General features: G+C 44.6%; 1 protein-coding gene across 2 annotated transcripts; it reads right to left on the reverse strand.

The window, feature by feature from the left end:
- Positions 1-919: 919 nt before the first annotated feature.
- On the reverse strand, positions 920-23795 carry kansl2 (KAT8 regulatory NSL complex subunit 2). Of its 2 annotated transcripts, none has more exons than XM_061694806.1 (10): positions 23716-23795; positions 22149-22409; positions 17761-17933; positions 14614-14731; positions 8560-8723; positions 8314-8477; positions 3875-3971; positions 1390-1643; positions 1119-1310; positions 920-1036 (listed from the first exon to the last, which is right to left on the reverse strand). In XM_061694806.1, exons 2-10 carry the CDS (start codon positions 22400-22402, stop codon positions 992-994), a joined length of 1461 nt encoding a protein of 486 aa, XP_061550790.1. In that variant the 5' UTR covers positions 22403-22409; positions 23716-23795; the 3' UTR covers positions 920-991. The 2 variants fall into 2 exon arrangements, with proteins under 2 accessions (XP_061550790.1, XP_061550779.1); XM_061694795.1 differs by lacking the exon at positions 23716-23795 and adding an exon at positions 22495-23228.
- Between the last annotated feature and the right edge of the window lie 85 nt (positions 23796-23880).

The following is a 23880-nucleotide window of genomic DNA, read 5'->3' on the forward strand; positions in this document are numbered from 1 at the left end:
CTGCCAGGCAAGAGAGCGAGAGGAAGACCAAAGAAAACTGAACTATTTTCGGTTTGAAGCCGTGAGCTGCCACAAAACCCCGTCGAAAAGGATAGTAGTACATCAGTGTGATACATCACAAATGTTCTCAAATCTTTGTATATTGAGGGAGAAGCTAGTTTAGTCTGGGTTGTTAACATTCTAAGTCATGAGCAAGTCACCATTTGTGCATTTTCTTTCCAAATAATCTTCTGTAAGCCATTTCATATTGTAAGATGAGTTTCAAATATATTTGGGGATTGTTCTTTGGCGTGTATTTATACAGGAAGTCCTCGAGTTACGACGCACTCAGCAGTCACGGTAAGTACGGCATCTTATTTTTTTATTTGAATTTCTTTCTACGAAGCGTTAACCCTTTCCTGCCACGGTCACTTGACCGTGGTCGGGAGACGCCTTCTCCAGGACCGAGGTCGTCCTCCTCGGGGTTAACTCCCTTCTCTCGTCGCGCAGCTGCCATAAAGGCACGAAGCACCCATTTGCCGCTTTAACGGCTTTATGAGCTCCTCTGCGCTTTCGACGTCAACGGGTCCTCCGCTAATCGCTAACTCTTCCCCGCTCGCCGTCACCACACTTGCTACTGTGCGCACTCCTTCCTCCTTCGCAGTCCCGCCTCACTCGCACACACTGAGCTTGCTGTCACAATCATCACGTGGGACAATACCCGGAACAGAAGTTTTTAACGACTTTAACAGTGAAAATCGCGTTTCGTCGCCAGCGTAGGAAGGGAACTCGTTCGGAAATCGAGGACTTCCTGTAGTTTCAATTATTGAAGTTTTACAGGGGGTGTCAGTTACTGGCTTGCTCCCCAATCCCACAAATAGCAAACAAGAGTTCATAAAGTATATTCATATTCAAAAAACAACAAACTGGATGAGTGCAGAGTTTATTGCGAGCAGACGGGAGCACTCAAAGACCAGCCGGCGAACACTCGGCACACTTGAAAACGCTTTCTTCATCTGGGAGAGTCTTCTTTGGCCACCGCCGCCTCGGACGCAACCTGCGGGAAAAATACGGCGTCGTCGTCAAAGCCCCCAAATATGATCGTCAGAAGCGAACCCGAGCGACCGACTGAGGCAAACCTGCTCGTCCGCAACGTCGTCGATGTCCTGTCCCGACGCGTCCAGGTCGACCTGATCCGGGTCGTCGGCGGTCAGGAGGTCCATCGGGGCCTCGGCGATCGCACGGATGGTCTGGTCCTCGAGGGCCAGGGCCGTGTCAAACTGAAGGGGGGACGGAGGACCCTGCGTCCCGTCTCCTTCCACGTCCAGGTCCTGTAGAACAGGCGGATCGGCACGTTAACCGGCAACCGTGGCATCGAGTCACGCCGCAGACAGACCCCGTTCCACGCACGTCACTGAACTCCAGGGGTAGGCTTTCGGTGGGCTGGAGCTCGGCGGCGCTCAGGTACAGGTCTCTGCCGGTGGGGGTCAGATGCTCCTGCGGGGGGGGCTCCTGCTCCGGCTGGTGCATGGGGGGAGGCAGGGGGAGGTGAAGCGGGCAGCGGGGGTCGTCCGACTGGCCCATGTGCACTGTACGTTCGCACGGGATGTCCTTGGTTCCCGGGCAGCTTCTGAAAAGAACCTGGTTGCTGTCCTGGGAGATGTCTGAGGGGTGCGACTGTCAAGGATGACAAGGAGTCTGAACCACTCAGCTGGAAAGCGCGAGAGAGGAAACGCAGCGCGGCCCTGTAGCAGATGAACCAATAATGGCACTTTGTCCGATTGCCGAGTCTGGTTGGAATGGCCACTTCAACCAGAGTATAACGCAGTCAGAATTTGGGAAAATCGGATGATCGGTTCCAGAGAAATAATGTGTGTGTTTTTTTTTTTTGTTTTTGTGATATCGCCAATGGAAAATCTGGTCAAAAAGCGCCTTCAAATTAGAGGGAAACATTAGAACTTGAATCTTTCACAACCTCTCTCCATTGGCGCCTTGTGTCTGCTACGTGGAGAAGCCCTTCTCACACTGGCTGACAAGCTTCTGTTCAAAATATCCGCCAAAAAATTCCAAGGGGTTCTCAAGAGTCCGCGCGTGGAAATGACCGTCATGTTTCAAACGGCGTCACTTGCCCTAAAAACGCCAATTGGAATATTATTGGAGTCCGTCAGTCATCGACTGTGAACTGATTCGTTTCAAGCGCTCATTCCGTGTTTTTGGGAAAATTCCACGAAGACGGCGACCTCTTGTAATGTCGCAACTCTACCCGTGTGATTGAAAGTGACCGTGAGCAGAGATAAAAGTGAAAGCCCCCCCCAATAGGATTGTCAATCGGAACAAAGTTTTCTTAAAAAAAAAAAACATTTCATTAAAATACAAAAACAGTTTATGCAACTCTGCATGGAGCCCTCTACTGGAAAACCAAATGTGTCTTTCTGTGCTAAATCCTGTAACGACTTTCGTGCAGTGATTGCCAAAAGTAAGATTTTATTTTATTTTTTAAATTTACTACACAATGTATCTTTGGTCATCTCTCTACGCCACTGACATCTCGTTACAGGCAGAACAATCTTGTGATTAGGAGTGAGGAATGATGAATAATTGTGAATGGAGTCATTCGCGCATTCCTCACTCTCTACAAAAGGATTTTTAGCGGCTATTTTGGGGAACCATCTTGGTCCACGAGTGGCTAATCCGACCCGATCTGGCAATTCTGTCAGACTGACGTTTTTGGGAAACCTTGTCACGTTGCTAATGCAATGCTCTTCCGCTTGATAGGAGAAGGTTCGATTACATGTGCCATTCATAAGAGAAGAACAGCTTTGTGTTCAAACAGACAGGCCGGCATTACGCATCGAGTAAACCGAGATGAGATTATCATTTTTCCGGTATACGGCGATACTCGCAAGTTTCCACACAGGAGCGGAATTTGTAGGACGTGTACCATTCTTCAAAGAAAACCAGTGATCCGGAAAAATCACTTTTTTGCAGAGAAGACTTTCAGCGGAAGTTACTTGTGGGCTTTTCTTTGCATCCTGACCAAGCTTCCTGGCAGTTTTGGCTGAAATCCTGATTGGTCTACATTTTCTAGTTTGTCCATTTCCATATCATTAAATATCTTTTTCTCGATCTGTAAATTTCAACTCGGTTTTCTGGCAGGTGTTTTGACAGTAGCCGGCGCAGCCATAGACGACGCGCAGGGGTCGGGTCTCGAGAGCCGAGAAACTAATTTTCTGCGTTTACGCGAACACTACTTCCAATCAAACCAGCAACGTGTGAAAACATTGCCTTCAAAAAAGCTTTTAAAGCATTGCCTTCAAAGCCATTTACACTTGTGTTTGTGTCAACGCGCGTACATTAGAAGGCCAAACAAAGTGTGTAAACTTTTGATCGCAGCCATTTAGGTGATTACAGTTAAGGTTATGAATTAAAAAGGGCACACACACATTTGTGATAAATAGCTTCACGTGAGCACTGTCCTGCAATTAAGTTTTCCACGTGTACACATTTTCCCAAATATTGTCCATTACTGTATGAAAACATATGACAATGTACATGCCACATTTTTGTTCGGCGATGTGCCTTGATACTATTATTCCAATGTAAAATATGTGCCTTAATCGGCTCAAAGGTTGTTATTGTGAAGACCGACTGTGTCTTACTGTATGGTAAGTGATGTAACTACTTGAGCGTATTATGCCATGCTGATCTCAAACGAAAAGCCACACCAAAAAAAGTGAGTGTGCCTTCCAGCTGAATCGGTTTTATCCTTTGGCTGGTGAGGGCAAACCAACAGACCGCAGGAAGGAGATCATGTGGGCTCCCGTTAAAAGCGGAAGCTACTACAAGTGAGCGGTCACGATGGGGGCCGAAGGTTTTGCGTCTTTTGTGAGGATACGGGAGACGCAGTGCCGGGTCAAGGGAAGGCAGGGATTGCAGCATCGACTTCCATCCATGAAGGAAATGCATTTCTCCTGCGACGCTCGCGGGTGCACCTAGAAAATGGGGAACAGCAACAAAGTCATTTATTTTATTTTATTTTGTTGTTATTATTATTATTATTTTTTTAAAACTTCCACTTGAGAATGCCGCAATAAGCCTTCTTCTGTGGTGGCTGTCCTGCGGGTAAAGCCAGTCGCGCACCGCACGACGCGGCTGAACTGGACGACGCGAACAAACGAACGCCACTCCTGGGGTTCTTATCGGGAAATGACCGCAATTGCATTAGTTCGTTGAACCACAAACAACATGGCGCGATTGCCGAAGAAAACGCAGATTGCCCCGGTTGCTGATTTCTCAGTCGGTGGAGAATACATTTTTCAATCTTTTCAATGTGGTACTCATAGGGCCGCACAATTAATCCAATTTTAATACGACAAATACGATTTTGGCACGATTAGTCCCCTGATCGTCTGCAATTTTTACATTTAAAACGCTGGCACTGCTGCATATGAAGCTCGATGGAATGACGAGAGCGAGTCATGTCGACAGAAGAGAGTACAGCAAAGATTGGAAATGAGGAGCATCATGGTGAGGAGCTAGTACCTCGGGAAATGTTACTGGGACTAAGCAATTTACGGAAAGTATTTTTAAGAGGTATGATGTAGGTGATGGATAGGTGGAGGGGGCCCAAGAAAGAGCTCTGGGGGACACTGGAAGAAACGATGGGATTTCAATGATGTCATTCAACTCAACCACGAACTCCCTAAATACAAGCAGCACATAGACTGTCCCGTCAGGGAAAATAACATTTTAGACCCCTGCTACACGACGCTAAACAACGCATACCGTGCCGAACCTCGTGCGGCCCTGGGCTCGTCCGATCACTGCTTAATTCACTTAATACCGACGTACAGGCAAGAACTTAAATGCGCAAAGCCTACAGTGAAAACAGTGAAAACGTGGACCAATGAAGCCAAGATGGAACTTCCAAGCTGTCTAGACTGCACAGACTGGAGCGTCTTTGAAAATCCAGCTGGCGGCCTGGACGAATATACGGACACGGTCACATCCTATATCGGTTTCTGTGGAGATGTGTGTGTACCGACAAAGTCATTTCGCACATTCAACAACAACAAGCCGTGTGGTTCACTGCCAAGCTGAAGCAACTTCGCCAAGCTAAGGAGGACGCATATCGGAGCGGGGACAGGGGCCTGTAGAATCGGGCGAGAAATCAGATGACTAAAGAAATTAACATTGAAAAGAGAAACTATGCAAGAAAGTTGGAAAAACAGTTCGTCGCCAACGACTCTTGAATCAGTTTGGCATCCATTCCAATCGCTGACCAATTACAAGCGACGATCACCCCAAGATGAGAACTGAGAGCAACATTTATAATCTGAAAATGTTAAATTGCTGCAACTGGACTGCTCTTTTTTGTTAAAGACATTTCACCGTAAGTCCAAAAGGCTTCAGTTCTAAAATGTAAGTTTGGAGTCTGTCTATTTGTGCCACGGTGGGAGTCACAATGGGGTGTTTTTGTTGTCCAGTGTGGTGAGGGAAACGATCATCCTGCATACCAATCAATCACTCACTCACTCACTCACGAACTTAGAATTTCTGCAGTTTGGCTGCACATTTTAAACGGATTGTCTTTCACATGATGGATTTTTATTGTGTTGCATTGCTTTTTTTTCCCCTCACTGTTTTTGTTTGTTTATTTCAACCTAACCCATAGCCCTTTCACCCATCTACCATGAATCCTACGACCTGGTCTTCTCAACTCATTCACCGGCGTGGACGTTTATTTTCATCAACTGGAATCCAAGCGTTCGCTGCCACGAGCGTCGGCAACGACAAACCGGATATCGCGACCGGATATCCGTTCATAAAGGCTAGAGATACGACTGTATCGGGAGCTAACTCCATAATCAATACAAAATCAGCCAAGGATCCTTAGCTACATCGGTTGTAGGGCGGTGGAACGGATATTGCGAGGCTAAGAATCGGCTTTACAGTTTTCATCTCTTAAAACAAGTGCGAGAGCTCTCGCGCTGATATATTTTTATAAAGATATAATGCGTGCGTATCGAAATAGCTAAAGAAGGTTGTGTGAGATCTAGACAGGCGTAGCCTGGGAGAAGGAACAGAAAAGATTGACAAGTCTAAGTCATTTGTCTGGGCTGATTTCCGAAGGTTATAACATCTGGTCCGTGCCTTATAAAGAGTGGCATTTTCTGGCACCTTCCACCCTACTCAGAGTATAAGCTAGGTAGAGACGCAGACGTACTTTCGTGGTCACCGCGATAGCAAAGAAGTGTGTTCACTCACGCTGCAGTTGTAAACACGAAATGCAATGTCGCGGTACGTACCCGAACGCAAGTCCGCCGCCGGCCGCCGTGTCGAAATGTGCACCGCAGATTGCGAACATGCAGACAATATGGCAAAGGTGGGTACATCTCGGCAAATTCCGTGGGCGATATACCTCAGCAAACTACGGCTTGTTTCTGAGTCCTCACAGTCCACTTATCTGTTCCAGTGTGGGTACTTTGCGACCCCAAAAAGAAACTACCGAGAGGCAGGCACGTGTACACCCTTTTTTTCAATTTCCATCTATTTATTTTATAAATGAATTTCCCTCTATCACATATGCATTCTTGGTTTGATACAACGTCCCTGTCAAATATAAACTCAAAGAAAAAGAAAACTCCAATCGCTGGTCGGGAGATCCCGCTCAATGCACTCTGAAAGACGCTCCCGCAAAACAGTTCCAAACAAAAAGAAAGCTACAAAGCAGAGAGAACGTTAGTAACAAGAGTTCAAGACATTTTATTGTAATTCATTTTTGAAAAAGTTGCCTTGCCCTACGATGGGCTGGCAACCGGTTCGGGGTGTCCCCTGCCTCTCACCTGAAGTCACCTGGGATAGGTGCCAGCGCACCCACAACTCTATTGAGGAGAAGCGCTTCTGAAAAGTTGGATCGATCCCATGTTCTCAAATATTTTTGCAGTGATGTTTATGTCTCTGGAGTCTTTGTCAGGGAAATGTACAAAATGAGCAAAAGGAATGCAGAATGCAATGAACCTAACCGTTACAACTGAACATTGGCCTAATTGCTGTTTCGGGGATGGCTTGGTTTGCTTATTTACGGAGAGAACAGTCTTTTTCATTTTTGTGTGACGATTAGATTGACTTTCAAGTACCATTTATTTCAATAACAGCAATAACTCAACAATTTATTGTCATGTGCAAAAACAAACACATTTTGACGCTTTATTTGAAAATTCCTACTATGTACCGCTCCCTGGTGCAGTCGGTTATTCTGAATATTCACTAGTAGTATACAAAACACACAGGGTGTCATGGCTTCTTTTGTTCTTGCTTACTCGTGATAAACCCAGTCAATGCTATAGAGAAAAAAAATAAGTGTTTCTCTGTGGCCATATTGTTTTGAAGAAATCCGCGGAATAGCTAACAACTATGTAAGTGTACTGAAATAAATGGGTAAGTCAGAGATGTCCTATTATTTACCCAGGAATAAATGATGTGCCCTTTTTTCCTCACTTCAGCCCCTGCCCCCCAAAATGTCCGTGCACGTCCCTGTGGAGAGGACACGCGTCCAATCAGCCGGTAGCGCTAACCTGGTCATCACGACTTCAAGTTCAAAAAGTCAGCACTCCCATTGTTTAATAAATCAATACATAAATAAATAAAAATACTATCGTTTGTTGAGATTTTCTCTAGAAAATAAATTGTGGTGGTCTATTTGAAAATATAGATGTCAAATATAGTTTGTTTATCTTTTTACAGTGCCATAAAGCAACAATTTCTCACAGATATTTTAAAATATGGTGAGACAAATGTCATTTTATAGAATTGGGTTAAGTCAAATTAAGGTGCTTCATGATTCGAATCGATCACTCCCATACTGAACCGAAGCCCATACCGTTCCACCCATAAAGATTTAGTTTTTTGATCGAATCATCTGTGCATCTAGATACGTATCGAATCGGCCTCATGCCACAGATTCCTAACCCTAACTGCCACCGACGTTTATATTCGTCAAGTACGTTTTTCAACAGGTAGGCGTGGAAGAGGTTCTCTCGTCGCGCCCAGCTTGTCTGTGGAGTTCAGGTTCTAAACCAACTAACAGACCCTTGTAGATGGCTGTGTGGCATCGCTTTGGGTTTGAGATCAGTAATTTTTTAACAGAACAGCAAGCTTTGGGGGTGAATCTCGAGCTTGTCACGTCTATTATGAGGGAGAGAAATGCCAACACGCAAGTCGGACAAGTTTAGGCACCCGACAGTGTAAGTGTCACGGTAGGTAGTAGAAAGTGCGTCGCTACGGGTTGATGGAGTGAAGGGCGAACGGCATGTAAAAAAATCAGTTGAGTACCTGAGGAGCTCCGTCTGTCACCGTCTGTCTTCGCTCTCTCAGCTGCCGGTGCAGCAGAGCTTCCACACCGTAGCGGCGGCGGTAGCGACGGAGCGCTTTGAGCTTTTTCAGGTTCTCCCTCTCCTTTACGGACAGGCCTTCGGGTCCTGTCAGAAGACTGCTTCCTGCGTCCAAGTACAAACACACGGTCGGGTCGGTGACATCTCGCGAGATGGGACTGCCGATTGATGACGACTCAATATTTACCGATGGTTTCGTGCTCGACTTTGCGGTTGTGCAGATATCTGCGCTTCTTCTCCTTCAGCAGATGCTGCAGGCGTTTGAACTGGTCAATGTAGAGGGACTGGAGCCTGATGAGTTTCTCTCGAGTGAAGAGCGCCACCTCCTCCGCCGTGTACACGCCAGCATGTCTGCAGGGGTGCACAAATTTAGGGGCCGCACCTCGACGCTTCTTTATGGCAAACTCATCGCAGGCCACATTAGGTACGCCGTACACCTGCCCGACTGACCTTCACGCAACCGGTGGCTTGCTGCAATGGAAAAACTCTTGACACCTGCTGTTCTTATCGGGGGGTGTATGGTTTTCAGGCGCCACATATTTTATTGAATGGCGGCATAAAGATTATTACGATAAATCCCAGCTGATTTGCCAATCACCGTTCACCAACTCACCTAGTAGCAAATGTTTCTGTAAAACTATTCACTGAAAATCAAAACCACCCTATCTGCATACTTTTGTGCTCGTTCTGTAACGCCCTAGGACGGCGCCATGTTAGCGGAGAAGTAGCTAGCATTGGCCACCAGTTGATAGCCAGCTGGCTTGACAGCGAACAGCAGTACAAGCAGGTGAGGTGAAAGCTAAGTGGTAAACAGAGAAAGGGATACAAGGTTAAAACGATAGTCGAGTGTTTCGGGATCAGAGTACTGGTACATTTACCATCTAAAAACATAAGTAACTGGGGGGCGTCCATTGGTCCCTAACCCCCGTGAATAGCGAGGGTTTACTGGACTGTAATTGATCAGTGATGTCTATCACTCATTTTAGACTCATGACAACCATTCACTCGAAAATGAATGGCTCGATAATCAAGCAACTGAAATTGAATGGTGGGGCAAATTGTTAAGCGTGTGTAGAGCAAGGCTATTCTAGTTAACGAAAACGAAGGCAATAACTCAAATTGAAATTGAAAAAACAGGCGGTTTTAAAAAACGATAACTAACAAACGGGATTTGACGTTTACAAAACTATCAAGAGAAAATTCCCTTCCTTTTCATCTCTGTCAATTCATTTCATACATGAGCTTTCGGCGTTGATTTTAAATGTATTTATTTCGCTACAGCCGAACGGAACACGGAAAGTAAGTATAAGTGACGGCATTGGGCAGCGTCTCCGTTTTGCTGCTGAGCATAAGTTCCGTAACGTGTGTGAAGCCGTTTTCTGTTGCTACGTGTTACCCACGGAGATGACTAAGACAGCTACCGACTAGATGCTACCAAGAAAAGCAGATGTGAAAACAGATGAGGACTTTGTCTCTCTAGCACACAGAAGGAAAACTTCAAAAGCTTTGTCACAATAATCCCGGACGCAACAAAAACAGACTTTCACTGCAGATACAGGAGGTAAACACAAACTCTATCCATCTATTAGGGATGGACCGGTTTTTGACAACCGTCAAAGCGGTTGGTTTGGTCCGCGTGTGTCCCGTTTGGTTCGGAGGCACGCGCACTCACGGCGCGTGCGGTTGTGGGAATTCAATTTGACACTCCAACGCTACGCTTGAGAGTGTACATTCCAACAGCGCTCTGAGCGTCGCAGGATATTTCTGAACGTGCCAGTATTGCCACCATGCTGGTTCGTGGCGCTGGCGATGTGTTGTGATTTTACAGAGAAAACTACATTTCCCAACACCTTTACCATCCCATTACCATTGTTTTTAGCATTTTTTTGGCTCCCTGGCAACATTGTAGCATCGGAAAAATAGGTTTGGCCACATTTCCTAGAGAATTTATAGTGCTGAAACAAACCAACGGAATATACGTTTGTGAGTCCTCGTTTGGTCTCGAGATAAGCAGCAGACCTACTCCAGCAACCCAAGGATACGCGGTTAAAGTGGTCGATATACTTCCTACGCAGTTTACCCGATGTGGATGGAAATACCCACGGATGAAATCTGAAAGTCTGCAGTTAAATCACATCTTATTTGTTTTAATTCAAATCCATTGTGGTGGTGTTTAGAACCCAAAAGATGAGACTAGTGTCCTTGGTCCCATGGCTAAAGAGACCAAAGTTATGCATGAGCCAAGTTCCTTCACGCATAATTTTCATTAGATAATGTAATCACTCCTCTACCCCTATTGGATATGAATTATGAAATATGCCTGTCGATGTTATATAAGACTTATTTAAGAACTTGTGCTTTTATTTAGACCAGTGTTTTCCAACCTTTGCTCAGTCAAGGCACATGTTTTGCAGAGGAAAAACCTAAATGGTAGACCACCAAACAAAAAGATCGTAAAAAGCATTGACGACAAAGCTGAAATATTTGCAGGAAGGCATGACCTATTCTGTTGTGTATGAATGGCAACAGGTGGACACAACTTTATTGTATCTTTTGTCTTCCAATGGAAGAGCATTTAATTGTTCTGCCTTTCACTATATGCCACTGACATAGACAAAATATATTTCTGATTAATAAAAAAATAAGAATAATACTGCATTATTATTCAAGTAAAGTGTGATTTTCCCAAGAGCCAATGTGTACCGAACCGAACCGAACTGCAAACTGCGAGCACAAAACCGAGAACCAAACCAACCCCTGGATTTTGTGAACCATCCTGGGACACGGACACAATTGTCATGTTTTTGGCTCTAAACACCACCACAATGGATTTAAAATGAAACGAACAAGATGTGCTTTAACCACAGACTTTTAGCTTAATTTGAGGGTACTATTTAATTACCTCCAAATAAGGTGACCGGTGTAGGAATTACAACAGTTGATGTGTGTGCAAACTCCCATTTTTGAAAGGACCGCAAGTAGTGGGACAAACAAATGAACAATCCTAAATCAAACTGACTTTGGAATACACGTTTGCAGTCGCATACTTGCTGCTGCTGGATTTCATCCCTGGTAATGCCCTACCAACACTGTTTTCACTTCCTGGTTGTTGTTGCTTGGAGCATTTTCCCTTTAGTTTTGTCTTCAGCAGGTGAAATGTATGCGCAGTCAGAGTCAGGTCAGGTAATTGATTCCCATCACATTTCACTTCTTTGCCTTCAAAAACTCTTTGGTTGCTGTTGCAATATGCGTCGAGTCATTCTGTGAATCACCGTCCAGTGTGTTCTGAAGCATTTTGTTGAATATGAGCAGACATTGCCCAGCAAAACCCTTGAGAATTCATTCAGCTTCTTTTGTCAGCAATCACCTCATCAATAAACACAAAGGAACCAGTTCCACTATCCACATCCTGGTCACCACCTCTTCCAGCTTCTTCCCACAGGTAGGCGCTATCGATCAATGCAAACTACAACCCCAATTCCAATGAAGTTGGGACGTTGTGTTAAACATAAAGAAAAACAGAATACAATGATTTGCAAATCATGTTCAACCTATATTTAATTGACTACACTACAAAGACAAGATATTTCATGTTCAAACTGATCAACTTTATTGTTTTGAGCAAATATTCATCAACTTAGAATTTTACGGCTGCAACGCGTTCCAAAAAAGCTGGGACAAGGTCAGGCCAGTCTAGTACGTACACTCTTTTACTACGAAGCCACGCTGTTGTAACACATGCAGAATGCTGTTTGGCATTGTCTTGCTGAAATAAGCAGGGGCGTCCGTGAAAAAGACTTTGCTTGGATGGCAGCGTGTTTCTCCAGAACCTGTATGTACCTTTCAGCATGAATGGTGCCTTCACAGATGTGTAAGTTACCCATGCCATTGGCACTAACACAGACCCATACCATCACAGATGCTGGCTTTTGAACTTTGCGTCCATAACAGTCCGGATGGTCCTTTTCCTCTTTGGCCCGGAGGACACGACGTCCACAATTTCCAAAAACAATTTGAAATGCGGACTCGTCGGACCACAGAACACTTTTCCACTTTGCGTCGGTCCATCTTCGATGAGCTCGGGCCCAGAGAAGCCGGCGGCGTTTCTGGGTGTTGTTGATAAATGAACATGATTTGCAAATCATTGTATTCTGTTTTTATTTATGTTTAACACAACGTCCCAACTTCATTGGAATTGGGGTTGTAAACACAGTCGCTTGCCGTTGCCTTCAATGGGAACAACGACCTTCCCAACATGGCCACGTCGATCAGCAGGGCTGGCGTATCTTTCTGTCGTTTGATTGGTGAACTAGAGTTAAACGTCACTAGCGGTTACGTTGAATTGGAGCAAACAGTGCCCAAAGCGGAAGTCTTAGTCTGAACAGATGGCACATAAAGAAAAATGATAAATAAGCAATAATTGATAAATGGCACAGTGGGCGACTGGGTTAGCACATCTGCCTCACAGTTCTGGGGACCGGAGTTCAAATCCCGGCCCCGCCTGTGTGGAGTCTGCATGTTCTCCCAGTGTCTGGGTGGGTTTTCTCCGGGCACTCCGGTTTCCTCCCACATCCCAAAAACATGCGCGGTAAAAACTCTAAATGGTCCGTAAGTGTGAATAGGAGTGCAAATGGTTGTTTGTTTATCTGTGCCCTGTGATCGGCTGGCGACCAGTTCAGGGTGTACCCCGCCTCCTGCCTGATGATAGCTGGGATAGTTGCCAGAACGCCCGCGACCCGCATGCCAAGAAGCGGTACTGAAGATGAATGAATGATTGATAAACAAAAGCAGTGAATTGCATCTAGATCATTGTAACAAAGTACCGTTTCCCTAACACAAATACTTAAGTAAAAAGTATGCTGCATGAAAATTACTCTAACAAGTACAATTTATCCAAAATGCTACTTGAGTAAATGTAGTGTGTTCCTACCCACCTGTGTATATAAATACTCTCAAATTACTCTCTGGTCGTTTCATTTCAAGTCTGGGAACCGTTTTAAAGTACCTCTATTTGATTTCTGCATGGTTGTTCATCACTTTTTAAATCTCTTTCGTTGAGTTTTTAATCACACAATATTTACTGTGACCTTTTTTTTAATCTTGTACCCAAGAATTACCCTGTTTAAAAAACAAAGTAATATTGAAACTAATAAAAACTAAACTAAAACTAATAATTAAAAAACAAACGGAAAAAAAAACCTTGGCTTTAAAACTAATTAAAGCTAAACTGAATTTGAAAAAAAAAAAAAAAAAAAAAAAAATCCCAAACCATAACAACTCTGGTGCGGTGGATTTACCGTAATTTCGCATGTATATTGCGCACCCATGTATAATACGCACCCCCAAAGGTGACCTCAAAATTCTGGAAAACCCTTCTACCTATGTATAATGCATTTTTACAATGCATGATTTTGTTTCTAGCCAGACGATCAAAACGAAGTATTATCTGTATTTTGTTAGTTTTTTTTCAAAGAATTATTCTGAAGCACTTCATTTGAAAACGTAATAATCTATTTGTATTTACTTGCTCTTCTTTTGAAATTCACAGCCCTACTTTTATTTAGTAAATGAGAAAACACAGTTGTGCTCATGTGTTTGATTACCCGGGGAGAATTTGTAAAATGGGTACAATTGTTTAACGAAAACATGAAGGGCCAGGCGAAACATTTAATTTTATTTTAAAGGGATTCAAATTAAACGGTCAAGCATTTCAGAAAAGCCTTCTCATCAAACAAAACATAAGAATAAAGAAATTAATGATGGTTGTTGTTCAGTCAGTCGTAGTTAATAAAAAAAAAAAAAAATTCTGCCAGGCTATATGTAAGCTTATGAGTACATATTATGCAGTCATATGTACCCCTGTCATATTGGAATGAAAGTGTAGGCCTCACCTTTTTCATAGCCTCTAGGTAGCACTGGCATATTAGAATGAAAGTGTACACACACCTTTCTCATAACCGCTAGGTGGTGGTGGCATATTGAAATGAACGTGTACCGCTTTTTCATAACCTCTAGATGGGAGCACACATTTATAAAATGGGAAAGTTTTTTCGCTCCATTCTCCCCTATACCCATGTATAATGCGCACCATTGATTTTTGACATCGGGGGGAATGCGCATTATACACGAGAAATTACGGTAATTGTGCAACCATGGCGGAAGCGCCCCAGTACTTCATTGCCAACAATATGAGCTTTGCTTAGCGCTGGAGAATGAACACGGGTGGGATAATCCCTCTTACTTGAGAGGATCCTCGTGCTCGCTGTCGATGCTGTCGGCCTCACTTTCAGGGTCTCCTCTCCACGTCTGGTCCAGTACCAGGGGACCCTGCTCCTCCTCACTCATTGGACTGTCCTCATCTGGACAACACATTTCATACATGACTACGCACACATGCAACAGAAAATTCTCCAGCAAAAATACAGTAAAATACACAACAAGGAGACAATGATGAAAACCTTGTATGACCAGTTTCTCCAGTGGTCCTACACATTTGAAAGTGTAAAATTACATACTTCTTCCTGTCACTAATTACAAGAGTTGTTAGTTTAAAGAAAGAAATAATTAAATCTAGTTAATTCTGGGTACAAAAAAATAAATTAAAAAAACAAAAAATGTGGGGAAACAAGAGGCCCTTATTAACGGTTTATAAAGCTGTTGTTTTTGCTGACTAAAGGGTCTCTGAGGGTTCATGTGACTTTGAAGTTTCCATGATTGACGATGGGGACAATGAACAATAAGTCAACTGGGCATCACGGTGGTTGAGTGGCTAGCACCTCTGCCTCACAGTTCTGAGGTTTCCAATAACAACAACAATAATAATAATAATAAATAATACTGCATTTGACTTATCTCGTGCTTTTCAAGGAACTCAAAGATGCTTTACAATTTCTCGCCTTATTTATTCACTTCTCTAGTCACACCTGCTGGTGGTGGTAAGCAACTTGTGCAGCCACAGCTGCCCTGCAGGGGGCAGTCTGACAGAAACACGAATGCCATTCTGTGCCATTTTCTCTCTTCTTTATTGCTAGCAATATTCTTATTTCCGGCATAGTGGAGGGAAGAGAGGAATTTGCCCTTGGAATGATTTGGGAGTTCTAAGTGAGTACGGCTAATATGACTTGGTGCTTTGTGCTCATGATGTCAGCATACTTAAAAAATATTGACAAAATGATGGACACAGTAGACATTTTTGGGGAGTGATTGTTGATTAAATATTGATGTTAATGTGTGTAGATATGTCATTTTAATTTGACTGATAATTTTACAAAAACATTTTAACCCCGCGACCCCAGTGAGGATAAGCGGTACGGAAAATGAATGACGGAATGAATGTTTTTTTTTTACATTTTTAGTTCCCAATTGTAACAACATATAACATAGCTGCAGAAGTAGCATCTTATTAAAACAACACAATTTACTGCTTTATAAAAGACAAATTGAAGTCGGCATGTTTGCGTGCCCCTCAACAATCGTCTGTTTTTTTAACTCTGTTGTTTAGCAGCGTACGCATACATATACGTACGTAGGCGTATACTGCACGTCTTTACCCTGTAAGCTTTTTCACCAAAGCCTTAAAACAGTACAGTATATAATATGAATGAATGAATGAATGAGTGAGTGAGTCAATGTGTCTCCATAGATCATTTTACACTTGAAACGATAGGAGTCCCGGGTTGTACGTCATGGAAACAGTGAGTCCCAACCGGGGAACAATGAGTCCCTGCCACCTATCATCATGGAATACAGATATACAGTAATCCTCAACTCCACTATAGATAGATTATATAGATTATGTAATGTTGCTTCGCGGTCATGCTACATTGCACATGTTTATTACAGTTGTTACTCTATTTTTTATACGGTTTGTACAATATTTTTATGTTCTCTTGCTCTCTCTCTCTCTCAATATGTGTGTTTAGGCCTGTCACAGTCGCAAATTTTTTAGGACCATGTATTTCCCCCCAAAAATATCACAACAAACAGTATCGTTGATGTTTTTGATGCCACTGATAAGTATATTAGCGCATAATAATTCAAGTACGATACATCCTTTTTAAGAACAATTCCCTTTAATTCTAAGAATAATGAACATTGACATGTAGAACAATAAATATCGTGATAAAAATATAAATTAAACAGAATCAGGCTCTGTTGACAAAAATTGCACGTTAAACATTTGGCACAGAGGTATAAAGAGTCATGAATGCCTTAAAAGGCAATAAATATGCTGCCAATCAAGTTTACGGTTAAGAAAAAGTGCAATGTAACAAAACATAAAAAGTGGATCAAAGCAACCTGTTTTGATTCAAGGTGGTGTACTACTTTTCAAAAGGCTGCAGCCTCTCTTTAAACGCTGCTTTGTCAACATGTTCAACGGCTACATCTCGTGAAAATAGCGAGTACGCGATGCTGTACATAATGTGAGCATGTGTGCGCCATGTACGCGGTCACGTTTGTATTTGCAATGTTGGGCAAAGTGCACCATAATTGCAAGATGACAGGAAACGGGAAATGTCCCACCAGCTGAAGAAATTGGGGGGATGGTTGCGTTTAAAACGGATTTTGTCACTTTGAGGGTTTAAGTCGTGTCGTCTTTGTTCCGACTTCCTACAAATTCGACATACCGGCTCGTTGGTGTTAGCAGGATGCCCGCGCTTGAATCCAAAATGTTACCACATCGTCGCTCGCGGTGGCGTTAGGCTTTGAAACTAACTCCATTACTATTATTAGTATTTCTCAATTGCTAAACCCTAAAACCCTATTGTCTGAGCCAAATCCTCAGTGCCCAGTACCCACTTATTGAATGGATCACTTTTTTGGGAGAACCTTAAGCATTTTTCACCGAGTTAAACCCAACTTGCCAACACATTTTCACCCACTAAAACACATTTTGCACTCGGATGTGATAAACATGACTCGGATGTGCGTAATGGTAAGTAAGCACGGGTCGCAAAAGCCAAACTCAAACAGAGCAACTCGCAACTCAAAATTGATCACACTTGCGGCTAATGATGTGAAGAAACCAATAAGAGAGTTCAGTGAGCGCTGGGTGTTGAAGTTGGACTACAGAGGCAGAGGACAAAGGACAATTATGTCTTTTTCAGATGGAACGCGGGCAACTTTCGTAGACCGTGTTCTTGCCCACGATTTGACAACGAGCCAGTGCAGCCTAACATAAGTAGATTGACTGTGTCCACCGCGGACATGGTATGCCATAGTCATGCTCCATGTCCTCAAAATAACGGTGCGCCAAAATCTTATGCTGGTGCTACCGACTGAAAAAGTGCAGAGGTTAGCGCGGAGCCCCGAAATGTCGAACTTTTTGCCCCCGAAGGTGACGACGTGACATGCCGAGTCATCGGACGGCCGTAATCGCAACATTTACCGAGAATACGACTCGCTTCGGAGCGACCGCCATCGAGGCCGCGCGTTTCTGCGCGGCTGTACCCGCTCAGCTGGGACAGCAGCGTCTCTGGCGACGGACCGGACGACGCCTTCCTCATCTGAGCGCGGAGGGCCATGGCATTCCTGCGGGCGTGCTCGGCACAGAATGTCACACTTAAAAAAAACAAAGACAAAGCAGACAAAAGCGGGGAGTGAGAAACTTGTAGTCAGGGCACATGCTGCTACATCACACTTGGAAACGCCTCAAGAATGCGGTAACAACCGAACGAATGCTGCATGAAACACTATACAAGTGGCACATGGTGTAAAGGAGTGGGTTGCAGACAGCTAGTAAAATAAATGACCCGTCTTCATCTACAGATTATTTGCTAGGGTCCAGAGACTTACCAAGTTCCCACACGGAACAAATTAGGTAAGGGACAGGAAGTACCACTAGTTCACGCCATAAACAAATCCAGTGCTGCTCAGTCTCTGGCCAGCGGACACCATGGCGAGCAATATGCTTTCGGTGGTACGGAAAAGTAATTTGAAGCAGCGTCTCGTCAACGCCAATATGACCGCCGCACAACAGAAGTTCCATGTGATCCGATGTTATTTCATTTTTATACATGCGCACTCACTTTCTTAACGGTCGGACCCATGCCATCAAACTCCTTCCCCCCCCCCCCCCCCCCATAACAGGTCAAAATAAGTCTGTGACCTGGTCTAAATTTGACATCTACACATTTATAAATTGAATGCAATCTAGCTTAGGAAAGGCAAAAGGCATCCGATTATTTTCAGGAGTCGTAACGTAGTTGCGTTACTCGTCGAAGCCCACTGCCCACTTCGTGGTTGATCGCCACGCACACAACTCCGATCCAAAACTTTGCATCAGCTGCCGACCTCAGAGGTGTTGAGCAAGAAATGCTTCGATTTTGAGCGGGAGGAATCGGGCGCGGTTTGCTGCCCACTGCTCTGGCCGATGGTGAGCTTGTGGCAGGGACACACCGATACTTTTTTGCTAGGTTGACGGTGCAGAGGACACTTTGCTTCATGATCTTTCTACCGTCTTGAGTGGATCTGAGTCACTTTTGAGGTTTTATTCCGTGTAGGTAGCCTGACAGTTCTCTCTGTGCCTCGGTGTGTGACCGGACTCAGGCTTCGCTTCTCCCGTTCGGCCGCTGGGGTCTCGGCGGTAGCTGCGACATCACACTGCGACATGGCGAGGCGTTCTGCTTCTGGGAGCAAAGACTCTGGCCCTGAAGTAAACTCTCTATCTTCTGTACTTCTCCACCTGGGATCTCGGAATGAGGTTATATTCACTAACTCACGGGTAGCCGGGCTCATCGTAGTTTTCATTCAGGTAGTCAATAATCGCCGATTTAATTGACCCTGTTCATTCAAAAAGGCGCAGAACTGCCTTTACATAACAGACTGTCACATAGGTTTCAGCAGGCAGAGCATCCGGGAATACCAGCTGAGTCCCAAGGCCCCGTTTTATGGACTCCAAGACAAAAGTAGATGTCTCGCTTGTTTTGTCTGCAGAGAGAACCTGTGCGATTGCCTTCTCTCGCTCCAACACTCTCTGCTTCCGTCATAGAAGTCACTCCCCCGTTTCCAAGTCCATCAGTCCAGCGCCGAAACAAAAATTTTGAGCACGGAATAAACCAAGGTCAGAGACTTAATTATAGGAATAACCACCATCAACAGCCACATGAAAGAGGCCGCAGCAACTCATTGATCCTGCATCTTGTTGACCCGTGAGCCCAATGGAAGGGGATTCACTGACCAGTACGTGTTGAGCTGGCTTTCGATCCTTCCCAGCTGCAGCCCGATTTCTTCTGCGCTTCCCACTGACTGGAAAAGTAGCAGCCAACTTTTTGCATACACCAACAGCCCTTCCGACCCCTTTGTTCTAATGCTAAATCTTCTGTCCCTCTCTCTTTGTTTAACCACAAAACACTGTAAATATGACGATAAATAAATGTAAGTCATGTCTTTCTTTGTTTACGGAACAGACGCTAAGTTTTTGCTTACTCGTCATTTTTGCAGTCAATGTTACCGTTGTGCCCATTATTTGTTTTGCTGTAAGGTTTATGCATCCTATTTTTTAACTGGAAGAAATGTGTCAGCAAGGATAAATGAAAAGGAAGGATGTTCTCTTACCGATGGCAAGATGCAACCTGTGGCCAAGACTTTGCCATTTGTTGATGGTAATTGCGTTGCCATTATCTGTGGCGATGCAGATCTGATTCTCCTCGTCCAGCCTCCAAGATTGGAAGGCATCCGTGTCGCCAGTGTGATTTCCCAGCGCTTAGCTTGTTTGCAAGCACGTACGCTTCAGCTTCCAGTCTTTGATGTAGTGAATACTCGTTCATTCATTTCCCGTACCGCTTATCCTGACAAACAAATACGGCTGCATTGTGCGACTACTCCGCAGGTCGGCTTGACAGCCGACACACTTCCCGTCCGTGACTTGCTCTCTGACGTTGGAAAGTTTCGGCAACGCGTCCTCGGCAAAATACCTTCGACTCGGCAAGTCGTATCTGGGATCCACTGCTTTCATTAGATTTCTGAACGCTCCTTTTTCCGCCGCATCAATGGGAATCGTGTCCTTGGCTATAAAGAAAGCGATCGCTGACGGTTCCTCTCTTCATTTGGCACTCGTCCTCTCATAACCACCGGAGTTGAACATGGATGCCGTTCGTGAAGTAAGTTCGTGTTGTGGAAGTTGAAGGAGCGGCAGAGGCGGTCGTAGCTCTCTCTTCACCCTCGACACCGTGCTACAGCTTCAGGCGCTGGAACAAGTTTGTAGTGTTGCCCGTCTTCGTTGCAACGTCTTTCTTATACATCTTGAGAAGACAGTCGTCTGTTGTGTCATTTTGCCTGTAGCCGCACCATTTTCAAATAATAGACGTTACGTGCCCTTTTTTTTGGAACTATTTCAGGCTTGCGAGGATCTTTCTTTTCCTCCATGCTGGTGGCGACTCAGTTGAGCAACAGTAGCGGGGGTGGAGTCTCCGCCCTTTGTGTCCCACACTCCACGGAACAAGCGCTCACCCGCGAGGGCCAGCGACATCTCGCGCACTGAATAGTATACAAAATACGATCGACAAACCATTTTTCACATCGAACTTTAATAAATATCGATCGAATCGAGCTTCTCCATATATCGCCCAGCACTAAGCTCAAGTGATTCTTCAAAAATCCTTTACACCAAATGCCATCACGATGCTCAACTCAACAATTTTTATAACCTGAACTTCTCCACGTTGACGTTTGGCTTATTGTACGAGATCTTATTTCACCTTTACTTTTATTCCAATTCTTAATATATCTGACTTCCGTTTTGAATGTGTCTATTAAAGGTTTGTCTTCCACAGTGCTGAGCCAAAGACAATTTTCCACCTCGGAGGACAAAGGTTTATTCGATGGAATTTTTGGGAATATACCCAAATGAACTAAATTGAAGGCTGGCTCTTAATAGGAAACTTAAATTTAAAAAAAAAAAAAATGAAAATATACACTAAATTGCCAAAAGTATTGGCTCACCAGCCTTGACTCAGATGTGATTTTGAGTGACATCCCAGTCTTAATCCATATGGTTCAATATGACGTTGGTCCACCCTCTGCAGTTATAACAGCTTAAACTCTTCGGAAAAGGCTTTTCAAAGTTTCCACAAGGTTTAGGAGTGCGTTTATGGGAATTTGTGAGGTCACACACTGATGTTGGACAAGAAGGCCTGGCTCTCAGTCTTCGCTCAAATTCATCCCAAAAGTATTCAATAGGGTTGAGGTCAGGACTCTGTGTCAAGTTCATCCACAAACTATGATCCGTGTCTTTAAGGACCTTGGTTTGTGCACTGGTGCAAAGACATGTTGGAAGATGAAAGGGCTGTCTCCAAACTGTTCCCACAAAGTTGGAAATGTCCAATATATACATATATACACATATATATATATATATATATATACACATATATATACACACATATATATACATATATATATATATATACACACATATATATACATATATATATATATATACACACATATATACATATATATATAAATATATACACACACATATATATACACATATACACACACATATATACATATATATATATATATATATATATATACACACACACACACTTTTTCATTCATTTACCCTCAACTCCCAGTTAATTCCCATAAATCCCACAGAAACTATTTGCAACCCTGGTTATGTATAAAAATATAATATACATGATGTTTTCGATGTAGGGGCCATTTTTAAACAACGGATTTTCTTGATTGTTTTCAACAATTGGGAAGGTCAGTTCCCAGGATGCTGACAGTAGAGAAGCGGAGGAGCGTTTCCCGTAACGCTTCGCTTACCCGTCTTTCCTCTCGACCTTTGGCGCAGCGTTGGGGCAGCGTTTGCCATTCTTAGCGGAGACGTAATTGCATTGCTTGTACGGGGCGCTCTTGTCCTCCAGAATGTGTTTGATGCAGAACTCCAAGCCGTCCAGACGTGGTTGGGAGCACGGCCGCTGCGTGAAGGCGCACGTCTGCGCCTCCTGAGGACGCGCCGCCTGCTGCGCCAGCCGGTTCCGGCTGCTCGGCAGGACGTGGATTCGGATCCTGTTCATCGCGAGTCTGCAAACAGTTGCGTGACAACGTGCAATTTAGACCGGACAGATTAAATAGGCAAAAATAACAAGCCATTTCAGTTATAGAGCACCTTTCGATGCAACTTATCCTCACTGGGTCACGGGTGTGCTGCGACCCATCCCTGCTGACTTTGGGCGAGAGGCGAGGTACACCCTGAACTGGTCGTCAGCCAATGCAGGGGCCACCCCCACTGACAATTTAGACTCTTCAATTAAGCTAACGTGGATGTTTTTGGAATGTGGGAGGAAGCCCGAGTACCCGCGGAAAACCACGCAAGCACTGGGAGAGCCGGACCCGAACGTCAGAAACGGGAGGCAGACGCACTGACCGCTCCTCCGGTGAGTCTCAGCTACTGCGCCGAGCCACGAGCCACGAGCCACATCGCAGACGGTATGCTAGCATTTATTGTCAGTCCTCAATATACGTGAAACATACAGACGGACGAAATGACTTTTCCAAGAGGCCACTCTCACAAAAAACAGACAAAATAAAAATGACAACACACACAGAGCAGCCACACTTCGTAGTGTCAAGCGCTTCGAGATGAACGCGGAAGTGTGCGAACAAACGCAGACTCATTTATATTAAGAATATAAAACAAGAAGAGTGAAAGAAAGGCAAGGGGAGTGAATGGGCTTTCTTCTCCGCCAAGCTTGGAGCACGCCGACGCCGAGCTTCCGCCCGCCTCTAACCGCTCGCGTCGCGTCGCGTTATACGGATTCCCACATAGTTTCTAGGCAGCACAGGCTCCGCTGCAACAGGATTGGCTCCTGCGTCGCGGGAAGGGCAGGCTACCCACATGGAACGAGATCGCCATCCCAAACGTGCATCACATTTGTTCCAAATTAAAAACAAAGATGTTATGGTTAGGTTTAGGGCGAGGGTTTGGTCTGAGTTAGGGTTACGATGGGTTAATGGTATGATTAGGCTGGGTCAGCGTTCGTGGGCTGCAGCTGTTAACGCAGCCACCCATAAATCATGTCTCCCGTCTGGAAGAAGTAGGGCGTGGTCTACAACGACACAACAGCCAATCATAGTGCAGCGGCGCGTGTCCTGCCTAGAAACTATGTGGGAATCCTAATAACGCGCCTGCGTCACTCCTTGATGGCGGCGCCATCTTTGTCTGGGAGTTGCTCATCGTAGCGAACGCTTTATCTTCAGCTTGCAGCCAACACTTGGCGCATTCCCTCGCCGTGAGGCATACTAACCTTTTATGGAGGGCAATGAAATGGTTCCATGACCGTAACATGAGTTTATCTGTCTATTTGAAGCGAGTAACTACGTCACGTACCTCCCTTGTAGTAGTCCACCGCAACCTAGCTGCCGAAGCACAATGCGCCGCAACCAAGCTGCCTGCCTCCAACTACAACCAACGGCCGCGCGGTCCACGCTAGCCCGCCCCCCACAAAGCTTTGATTGGCTCACGACAACTGATCTCACTCGTGGAAAAAGTTGC

This window comes from Phycodurus eques, chromosome 1 (genome assembly GCF_024500275.1).
Source record: "Phycodurus eques isolate BA_2022a chromosome 1, UOR_Pequ_1.1, whole genome shotgun sequence".
NCBI lineage: Eukaryota > Metazoa > Chordata > Actinopteri > Syngnathiformes > Syngnathidae > Phycodurus > Phycodurus eques.